The following is an 11,516-nucleotide window of genomic DNA, read 5'->3' as shown; positions in this document are numbered from 1 at the left end:
TCTTTATTCGCTGAATGTTGCACTCTCTAAATGCCCACCCGATAAGGCTTCTGCTGTTGCCAAGCTTCAGTCTCTTATTTCTCTTACTTCTCAGCATCTCCAGAAATCTGCAGACTCAAGCTAACTCTATATTTTCATCTGGCTAATGTCTGGAGTGAGCTGATTGGTCATTCAAGTCTGCATATACAGATTTTGTTGGACTTTTCACTAGTTCCATTACGGACTGTGATCCCTTTATGACATAAGCTGTCATGTGTTGACACAAGAAAAAAGATGGAGAGGATGGAGATAGCAAAGAAGGATATGGGAATCAATATTGGCTGGTAGGCAGGGTCATGACATTGTTACTGTGCTTTCAATGTCGCCTGAGATGTCGATTTGGTTCTGGATCTAAGAGGATACCGTTCTTCATCTGCCGTGGATCAAGGGCTTGAAAATAGGAGAAGAAACTTATGCATGGTACCCTTTGCTGAACAACCGAAGAACCTGTATTGGCGTGTCCATTGGTTACTTGAATGGATTCACGTAATGACTTGTCCCTTGATAGTTTCATCTCAAGGACATTAATTCCATATGTTCAGAATGACTCGAACTCTGGAATTTGCAATTAGATCTTAAGCTTGTCGTAAATGGAATTCAGACATTGAAGATGACACGTGACAGATCATCAAATATTCCGTGTGGAAATTAAGTCGGCTTTTTGATGCCTAAATTTCTCTGATGGCGAGCTCATTACTTAGATTGTGGCTTTCTTTTAAACCATAAGTCCTCAATTGATCAAAATAAAAGAACCTTCCATTCTTCATTGACAAATGACCAAAACGTGAAGTCATGTTTCTGCACTTCTCCCATTATTGGAGTTATCGGTTCTCGGGTGGCTCACTTCTTGACTTGAAACTACGAACTATGCTAGTGATCCCTGGTTTATCTAGACCCGACGCCGAGCCAGCCTAGTCCCTTCGTTTTCCCCTGTTGTAGAAATTGAAATATAGAAAATGCATCATCCAAACCCAAAATTGCTTTCTATGAAGTGGTTATGCAGGTGATTGCAGAGGTTTCCTTGGAACCTATGGTTCGAACCTTCTTGTTGCCAGTCACAACTAGTCTGCTGTGAATTGGCACCTTGCTTATGAACTCCTTTTCGCCCTCCCGCAGGTAGTCGCCAATCACATCTGATGTCCAGCTCTTTGTATCATCATCAATCAAACTTGGGTACATCTTCCACTGGTACTAATAGACGGAATTTGCAGCCCTCACAGCCCATCGGTCCTTCCATATATCACTGGACTCGCCATCAGCCACATTCCTCATAGCCCCTGTTTTAGCTACAGATCTCCTCTCCAAGATGCTGCTCCAAGCCCAGGAGGCTTAACCTCCTTTGGGTGCATGCCGAAAGGTACAATGAAAAGCCCGCTTTTGTAACCTTACCCGCAATGCCTGAGGACAAAAAAGGATCATCCTGCGCGCCATTTCTGCTAAAAGTGCAGAGTCAAACTTCATGATATCTCTAGGGCCCAGCCCTCCCTCAGATTTGGCTTTACCCAAACTATCCCAGCTTTTTAATGAATTTTCCCTCTCCTCCTTTTGTTGGCCCTACCAAAATTTAACATCATTTGCCTCCTCATTCTACATCTTGGGAAGCTTAAAACACGCCATAGAGTACGAGGCACTGCATGAGGTACTGTTTTCATCAAACTTCATCTACCTGGAAGAGAAAGAATGATGTACTTCCACCCTCGAATCTTCTTCAACACCTTTCCCTCCAGAGTCTTTAGTGCTTCAGCTTTTTCCCTGACCCCAAAGAGTGGGGTAGGCCTAAGTACTTCCCAGGGTTTTGTGCCTTGGAGATCTGGAGAGTTTTGACTGACGTGTTGCTGCAGCTGAGGAGTTACTTTAGGGCTAAAACACAAACATATCCAACTTTCTGAAGATAGCTTGAAACATTTGTGCCAAGAGACAAAAGTATGAAGCTATGGAAATTTGAAAAGAGAGCCGCAGCAGTTAAATCTCAATCAACCCATAGCGCTCCACATCGATGGCGATAGTTTCACGTTAAGTCTGGGTTTGCTTTACAATGCAGAGAGATAATTAAAGTAAGCACATCCGGAAATAAGCAAAAGCATATGAAGGTTCATTACATCCTCACTTTTTCATTTTCCTTTTTTGACTTTCTATCTCTTATGTTTTTCCGAACTTCCTCAGATTTATATATTAGGAACAGGAGGAAAGACCCAAAACAGAATTTCCTGAATTTTATACTTAGATAAAGATATAAGTTATTGAATCCAAACTGAAAATCACCAAAATCCCTCCTAATTCGAAACATATCCCACTTTGTTTTTCTAGTTATTTTTCTTTTTCCTTCACATTGCTCTTTTTTGGTTTCTTTTCACTTCCAAGAGATAATTTCTACCTTTACAAAAATATAACAACATTCTACATTTACTTTTTTTTGGGTTCTCTCCGTTTTCTTCAGGAAAGCAGATCAAATTAAATTTACATGCCTTATTCTAATATACAGATTCAATTTAAAGATTCATCTCCAAATAATTTCGATTCGATTTACCTTATCATATGATGTTGGAATTTATCATGTCATATAACGGAGGATTTTGTTTTCAGCCTGCGCATAGTGACATTGAGAAGTTGCACATGGTAGAAGGAGGCCATTGAGAAGTTGACGTGTGGCCCTCTCGATGTGTGGCACATAATTCACTACCTTTCACGAAGATAAATGTAATAGAACTCCCACAATTGGAAAAGACATAAACAAATCCTAGTTCAAGTCAAGCAAAAAAAAAAAAAAAAAACCGTAAGTCTCAATACTAAATAATACTGTTAACACATCTCATCCACCTTCTTTGTCAAGATCACCCCCTAATAAGGCATCGAGTTTCTACCAAGCTTTCAAACAAGTAATGACGCACAAGTCTAATGATACAAAAAATGAGTTGAATTAAATGGCCAATGAATTGTTCTCTTTAATATACAACAGTTCCTAACGTGTAATGAGATAATCTTTTTTTTGTCCCATGTCTTTGGACGCAAATAAAAGTCCAAATGGGAGCAAATGGCAGGTTATCAAACAAAGGAAAAGTGCAGAGAGAGGACAAACTGAGCAATTGAAGATACCCATTTGATCAAAGACACTAGGAAGCTTGGTTGGCAAAACAGACAGCTGCAGGATTAGGTAAGAACAAAATGGTCATTGATTTTCAAACCTCAACCGAATCCAATGAAGTTCGACCAACATCACAAACCCTAATCATATGCCCTTAAATCCAATTTTATACTATCTCAATGATTTGAATAATATAACGTCACTTATCACTGATTCAACACAAGATCAAAATAACTTACAAACTAATAGTCTTTTCTTTCGTGGAAAGTATCTTATGATAGACTGTCATAGAAAACTTCTGACGAAGTGATCATGTACTATTGATAACTCGGTTAAACTTGGTCAAACATCACAGCTTGAGCAGTTATTTCAGCTTTAGTCATTTCTATTCTTAAGGATTGCAACTTAAAGTTTTCTCATGGCATGCTGCTTCCGCTTAGGATCACCCGACTTTCGTCAAGACTTAATCACGATGTTATAAATAGAAAAACCCTGGTCCAAATTAAGGCACATTTCTAGTCGCACAGGCTACGAAGTTCATTAAGGAGACTCTATCTCATGTTATGTGTCACATTACGTAGGGGCGTGCAACAGAAACCGCCCGAACCGAGACCGGACCAGACCGGACCGGATCGGCCGGTTTTGGGCGGTTCCCACGGTCAGCGGTCCGGTTCCCGGTTCCTAATCTTGGAACAGCGGCCGGTTGGTCCGGTTCCCGGTTCCAAGGTGGGAACCGGACCGACCGGACCAATTTTTTTTTATATATAATTTATATACATATAATACATAAACACATATAATATATGAATATTATATATGAAACTTATTGCAATTAAGGTAACAATCTTCTATGTGGCCAAGAGACCACCAAAGCTTTGTTGTTACTCTTTATTTATAGAGAAAACTTACTTGTTAGTTTCATTTTTTACTCGATGTGAGACAAGGCTCTAAGAGTTCCTCGTGCTCACTCTCTCTCTTGCTCCCCTCACTTGCAAACAACAAGGCACTTCAAGCCTCAAAGAGTCTGATATCGACTAAACATTCAAAGCATAGAAGAGAGATTGTTTATAAAACCTAAACCAAGCACAACCTTTAATCAAATTGTTCATGGTTTTTATGCTTAAAATTAAGCGTGAAACACATAAACTGTGATTGATATTCACGCAAGTGAAGTGTGAATATTTTGCACGTGGCGCATGGAAACATATGTGAGTAGTTTTATTAGAACGCCCATGAATCAAATTGGATTGATCGGTCCGGAGCATAGTTTTTCTTTAGTGAAAAAGGAAAATGCTGATTTTGTGGGACCGGACCGGACTGGACCGGAACCGATGGTCCGGTCCAGTTCCCGGTCCTAGGACCAAACGGTCTAGTCCACGGTTCCCAAAATTGAGAATCGGTTCTCCCGATCCGGTTCCCGGTTCCACCTTAGAACCGGACTGAACCGAAAACCGATCACCCCTAATGTTACGTATGATTCACTATGTCTTTTCCGCTTGTTGTATCATTGACTTGACCAATCCACTCAATGACAAGTCATACATTTAAAAAGTCATGTGGGCACAATGCACGATTTGATACAAAAAGTGCTGTGTGGGCACCTTAAAGTGAAATGTAAAGTGTAGTGGAGATCACCATATAAAATAAAGTTGGGTGACAAAAAAGAAGACCGGCCTAAGGTCAAGTGACGACCTTTTATGGAATTTACTTAATAAAGCTGTACAGATTCTCCAATGCTTTTAGTTTAAAAGGTTATAAGGTTTTCGAGAACATTTTTCCCATTCTAAGGTATCCTCCTTTAATGTAATTACAATGATGCTCTCTCAGTAAATTTAGCAAAATTCGTAATAATAGAAGGTGCTGAAACATAGAATGATTTCTATGTCTAGTCATAAATCAAACGATGTCATGGCAAGATCATATGTTAGAATAGGCATAGCTTATATTTAGAGGTAATGTAGCTGGTGAAGCAATCACATGGGGACCATACGTTATATATGACGAAATTGGAATGATTAGGTTAGGTTAGGACAGCAACAAACCCCAAATTGAGTAGGTCTTGGGCAAGTGGAAGCCCACACCTGATCCCTTTGAAAAAAAGAATGAGATATCTTCCTATATAATCAAGAAAAGCTTGTCGGTACACCATAAATGAAATGTGCAAAACGTTAGGTCTGGTTCATAGGCTGATCGTCTTCCATTTGTATCGATAACGTCGTTAATAAGGTAGGACAGATGCTTTTGAGAAAGAAAATGGAATATGGACCACCTTATTCATCTTGCTCTTTGTTCTTTTTCTTTCTCTCTCTCTCTCTCTCTCTCTCTCTCTTTAATACGTGATCGCAAGCTAGAGCCGACGTATGACATGGATGGCATAAAGGTTGTGATAGAAGAAAACGTAGCAATCAGTGTATAGATTTTCACTAATTATGCATATCCCCGAATTAATCGTAATTTTTTGCCCCTTCTAAAATCTTTATCTTAGATAATTATCTTAATATCCTAAAGATACGTCACATACTCTTCACTGTGGTATACAAGGAAATTTTAAAATTCTCTTCCTCGTACGATTATCTCAATGTCAAATGATTGTGAGGAAATGCCCACCGAGTCACTCTCGTGGTGGTTGTAGCATCATCTATCGCGTCGGTTGTCGCTCTCTAACCAAGCCTCTCGTGCTCAAGTGTTGATTCAAGACTTTTTCATTACATCTTTCGTGTTAACAATATTATATTAGAAATTCTTAAAATTTGCTATAAGATATTTCCTATATAGGAGATAATTATGATATTATTGTTGATTATTTATATCTCTCAAGATTGCACGCATATCTTTATTGATTGTGCATATTTTGATTGATATAAGTAGTTGTTTCATAAGGGCTATGAATAAGCCAGATCTTGAAATCTTACCGCATTTGGCTGCAATGCCCACCCTAAAGTGCCTCCGTGCATCAAAGGATCAAGTTGCTCTCAAGAGCCACACACGCTAGCAATCATCAACACCGTGTTCGCTACATCGTCAACACACGGCATCAAACACGAGAAGGCAGGTCATCCGGCCCGTCATCGGACTCATCAACAAATGTTGTACGAGTTTCCATATAAAGAAGTGTACTAATTGAGTGCTGCTCATATGAATGGAAGGTGGCCATTAGGGCATCATCGTAGCGGTAGCACCACTTAATTTTACAGCGTATATTTCATTCTTTGTCCCAATCACAATCTCTTTTTGATCACTTTAAGGGAGTTTATGCGCTCAAAACTCTCCTCGTATACATCGCTTTTAGATTTCGCAAGCGGTGGACAACATTTGTAACATTCTTACGATGAAAACGTTCGGTAAAAAGATTAGAAAATATTGAACGGTGTTGTGAATAACTGTCTATCATGTGTCAATTGTAGGAATTTTTTCGTTTCCAATTTCTTTTTTGGCAAAGAGGTGATGTTACCTGTGACATTGAAGTACAGAAAAAGAGGCAAGGATATTGATTACCCCCATGTGAAATTAGAATCAAATCAATCAATGGGGTTGGGTGGTTCCAATTCACCCCCTCTCACCATCGCCCCAAATTGAATCCTCAAACCCCTGCACCAATTGGCCCCGCCTATCATGTTTGGACTTGCCAAATGAGTGAATTGAGTTGAATGAGCCCAACGCCCCAATCTCTCTTGCTGGTCTCGTCCCTAATGGGAGCTAATCTCATATCTTATCTCTCTGATACAATCTTGATCTAGTGAAAATAATCAAAAATCTCAAAACACAAAAACATACAACTGAAAAAAAGAAAATCTTTTTCATATTCTTTGTTCTTTCTTCAACTTCACTTCAATGATTAAGAGATAGGTTGGTTATTGAACTTATTAATATACCATGCCATCAACTTAAAGGTTCTAATTGATAATAGTTCATTTCAAAGGGACTCATTTAACTCGTTTCGATCAATTTCCATACAATACAAACCTAGCAACTCATATCAGATTCGATCTACCCCTAACACATATCTAACCAGAATTATATTGCTAAAATACTTCCGTATTTAATCAAATTGCTAAACATATTTTCATATTTCATCCAATTCAGGAAAATGAGAGAGTGCAGAACGAGCAATGAAGAGTCCCAAAAAAAGAGAGTAATAGAGATGAATTCATCTGTCAACTTTTCATGATCATTTACGACTAATTTAATACTCATGATGGCTAAACTTGTTTGCGGAGGTCTAGTCACGCCCTCAACAGTCGTCTTTTTCTTTCATCTTCCGGATTAAGTCGTAGTAAAGTTTCTCTGTTTCTGATGCTTTCTCTCTCCCTCCTCCTGAAGAAAGCAATGGCCCACCTCCGAACAGACATTCACATTATTCCAACCTGTAAAGATCCAAATCCAAGAAGCAAACTCCACTTCCTCTCCCTCCCTTTATCTCTCTCTCTCTCTCTCCTCTTCCGACAACGCAACTGTTAATGCCCACCTAATGGATCCAACCCATCGCCTTCTTCAGCCTAGGGGAGAAGCAGAAGCACCATTTTCTTGCTGCTCCATTCGCTTCTTCGGGTGGTGAGTTATATCTCGGCCGTGGGCGATAGGAAGGCCTCGACCCGTGAGGCGGTAGAGACTAGAGACCGAGCGGGGAGATGGGTCGGCGCGTTTCGTTTCTGGGTCTCTGTTTCTGGGTTTGCATGTTCTGCTGCGGCGCCGCTAGTGCTGATTCCCGGGGCTCTTCTGGGGAGGAGGGCACTGTCCAGGTGACTGTCTCCGTCGGGAAAAGTGCCATTGCGGAGATCGACGACGACTTCGTGTGCGCGACTTTGGATTGGTGGCCTCCCGAGAAGTGCGACTATGGAGTCTGTAGTTGGCACCGCGCTTCTCTGCTCAATCTGGTAAAACCGGTTCCTCAGCTGAAATGCTTCTGAAGTCTTATTCTGATAAAAATAAGGAAAGATGAAACTTCAAAATGGAAGCTTTAATGCCTTCGAACGGTACAATACAAATGAGAAAATTGTTTCCTTTATTATCTGGTTGATTTGTGTAAGTTAAGTTCATGTGCTTCTTTGGTGTGCGCCCATAAATTGGTGGTGAGTTAGCAAAGCTTGTTGTCTGTTGTATTTAATTTGAATTGAACTTGGGTTCTGTCGAATGATATGTGTAGGCATATCGTAGGAGAGCCATTCTTTTGCTTCTTATTTAGTAAACTGAGCTCTGAATCGCTGTCTGATATTCTGCTTCCTTAATGGTGCAGGACCTCAGCAACAAGATATTACTTAATGCAGTGAAGGGTAAGACATCGATTCCAGGCATTTGCACTTTCAAGCTAATGGAGCATAATTATTCTTGACTTCTTGTTAATTATTATCAATAGTGTAAATTTGAATTGCTGCAGCATTTTCACCATTAAAGATCAGATTGGGTGGTACTCTACAAGACAAGGTCTTATACAACACTCCCGATCTTAAACAACCCTGTACTTCGTTTGTCAAGAACAGTTCCGCTCTTTTTGGATTCACTCAGGGATGCCTACCCATGGCTAGGTGGGATCGGCTGAATGCTTTTTTCAAGGAATCTGGGTAAGAGACATTTTATCTAGAATTTTTTTTTGCAAAAGAAGGAACTGGGAAAATTCCTTTCTTATAGTGATGTTATTCTATTTTTACAGTGCAAAGATTATTTTTGGACTAAATGCTCTTAATGGACGAACAATTTCGCCTCAAGGCCCTGCAGTGGGTGCTTGGGACTCAACAAATGCCGAATCTTTTATACGTTATACTGTCAGCAAAAACTACACGATTTTTGGCTGGGAACTAGGTAAGCACATAAATTATTCTGCTTCCGGAGCCGCAACAGTTGACTCTTTCATCCCAACATCCATTTGTTCTGGTCATTTCTTTGATGCACATGCCTGGGATTATGGTTTTATTAAGCTTAAATTCCAATTTTCTTGCTGTGTTTGTAATATTCTATACCTTTGCCACAAGTGACATTGAAGCAAGCTCCATTTTTATAGACAATTTTATTTCGATAGTGGCTTCATGAGTGAATTCTGAGTAGATGTAAAAGCTTTTCGCCATCCGTGATGATGTGGCATGTAGACATTAACATTTCCACCCTTTTGGTCAGGGAATGAACTGAGTGGGGGTGGAGTCGGTACAAGAGTAACAGCAAGCCAGTACGTGTCTGACACAATCTCTCTGAAGAACTTGATACTAGACATTTACAAGGATGTAGAATCAAAGCCTCTAATCCTAGCGCCAGGAGGATTTGTTGACTCAAGCTGGTTCAAGGAATTCCTGGACAACACGCCAAAATCCTTGGATGTAATTACTCATCACATCTACAATCTGGGATCAGGTATCCTTTTTAGGAAACTTTGAATCTTAGAGAAACAAATTAACTAGTTAATCATCCTTCATTCAGACGAGTATATTTTTATTGCTTGTAGGAGCTGATCAACACCTTGTCGAAAAGATTCTTGATCCAACTGTGCTTGATGGTGAACTCGCGACATTTAGCAATCTGCAAAGCATAATCAAAAGTTCTGCATCTGCTACTTCGGCTGTTGCGTGGGTTGGTGAAGCAGGAGGAGCTTACAACAGTGGCCGGGATCATGTTTCAAATACTTTTTTATATAGTTTCTGGTACTTTATCCAATCAAAGAAAGAGACAACTTCCGTTTTATTTTGTTGACAATATGACACAGACCCTCTTTATGTGGCAATAGGTATCTGGATCAGATGGCAATGGCATCTACTTTTGATACAAAAACATACTGCAGACAAGCATTTATTGGTGGAAATTATGGTTTGCTTGATGCGACTTCTTTCATTCCAAATCCTGACTACTACAGGTGATTTAATAGTCAAAGTCCTGTATCATTTTCGAAATTCCCATGCTTGGCATTTTCACTCTTTTCATTTTTTTTCATTTTTGGTTGGTCCATGAATAATCGTTAATGATGAAGGATTGCGAGAGAAAGGGATGATACCTCCTATTTCACAATTCATGGGGTATTAGGGCCTAACAGCCATTGTCATTAAGAGAAAATAATCTCATCATATAGTGTGAAGAAGCAGAAAATTATTCGTTTTTTTTTTCTGTTCTGGGTTGTTGCCAGTAGAAGGATGTTGAATTGGGTAGGCGTGTTGTTAGAATAATTATATAGACTGCCATTCTTCAAGTGCTTAGCTTTTAGAATAACTGGTTATGCTTCTGGTAAGTATGATGGTGTTATCAGAGCCAGAGGAGTCAGTGTTTTTTTTCCCCTCGTGCTCTGTGTAGTGGAAGTACTTAGACATAAACTAAGACAATGGCATCTTATATCGATGTTACTGCTAATTTCTTTCTCAATGTACTTCTGGGGACATGATTTGTGCGTTTCAGCGAGGACATAGCAAAAGTATTGAAAACTACATTCTAGTGCAACTTGTTAATAGTCTGCTTTGCTCTGCAGTGCTCTACTTTGGCACCGCCTCATGGGGAGGAAGGTTCTAGGAGCAAGCTTATCTAGATCGGACAAGATCCGTGCTTATGCTCATTGTGCAAAAGCCTCTGTAAGTTTGTTTTGCATTTTGACCAGTATCTCCTTCTATTTCTTGTGCATTAGGAAAAAAAGAAATACTCTGATTCTTGGCATTTATTGCAGAAAGGGGTCATGTTGCTATTCATAAATCTGGATGGCAACTCCACTGCTGAGGTCACAGTTGTTAATAATGGGACCCCGATCCGCAATCATAGACACTACAACTTCGGAAAAGGGATCATTCAGTTTCCACAAGATTCCAACGATGAAAACGTGAGAGAAGAATACCATTTGACCCCCAAGGATGGGGATCCGCTTAGCCGAACAGTGATGCTGAATGGAAACATTTTAGCTGTGAGTACATCCGGCGAAATACCTGCTCTGAATCCTAAAAATGTGAATTCATCAAGTTCAATAGTAGTTGCCCCTCAATCAATTGTATTTGCTCACATGCCATACTACGCCATTCCTGATTGTAGCTGAGAGAAAGAAGGCACAATTTGGTGGTTATATTCCTACCATTGGTTAAGCAGGAGAAATAATATACCAATGTCTTTAACCTACCGGGCTTTTTCTAGTTTATGAGAGATTGACACAGTCAAGCCTTCACATAATGACCGACAATGCCCAAGTTGTCAGGCAACTCGTGTAGAGTGCTAACGCCAAACAGAGTAATCTGACTTCCCTATCTGTATTTATTAGGCAGATTGATGTCCGATATCAAAGCGATCCATTTCAACACTGTTAGGTGTCCGTGCACCTCGCCGTTGTCCACACGAGCATTACATCTTCAAGTCGAAATAAGGTCGATAATTTTGTTTCCGCAACAAATGTATTACGCTGATGAGGATAGTCAGACATTTGACATAATATTTTCCCTCTCTCGGG

General features: G+C 39.9%; 1 protein-coding gene across 1 annotated transcript; it reads left to right on the top strand.

Moving 5' to 3' along the window:
• The first annotated feature begins 7,468 nt into the window (after positions 1-7,468).
• Positions 7,469-11,191, top strand: LOC104438623 (heparanase-like protein 3). Its single transcript, XM_010051820.3, has 9 exons — positions 7,469-7,995; positions 8,355-8,391; positions 8,496-8,679; positions 8,769-8,917; positions 9,230-9,460; positions 9,552-9,747; positions 9,831-9,956; positions 10,560-10,659; positions 10,752-11,191. Exons 1-9 carry the CDS (start codon positions 7,750-7,752, stop codon positions 11,109-11,111), a joined length of 1,629 nt encoding a protein of 542 aa, XP_010050122.2. The 5' UTR covers positions 7,469-7,749; the 3' UTR covers positions 11,112-11,191.
• Positions 11,192-11,516: the final 325 nt, after the last annotated feature.

This window comes from Eucalyptus grandis, chromosome 3 (genome assembly GCF_016545825.1).
Source record: "Eucalyptus grandis isolate ANBG69807.140 chromosome 3, ASM1654582v1, whole genome shotgun sequence".
NCBI classification, from domain to species: domain Eukaryota; kingdom Viridiplantae; phylum Streptophyta; class Magnoliopsida; order Myrtales; family Myrtaceae; genus Eucalyptus; species Eucalyptus grandis.
The sequence above is the reverse complement of the archived record's forward strand: the minus strand, read 5'-3'. Positions and strand labels throughout refer to the sequence as shown.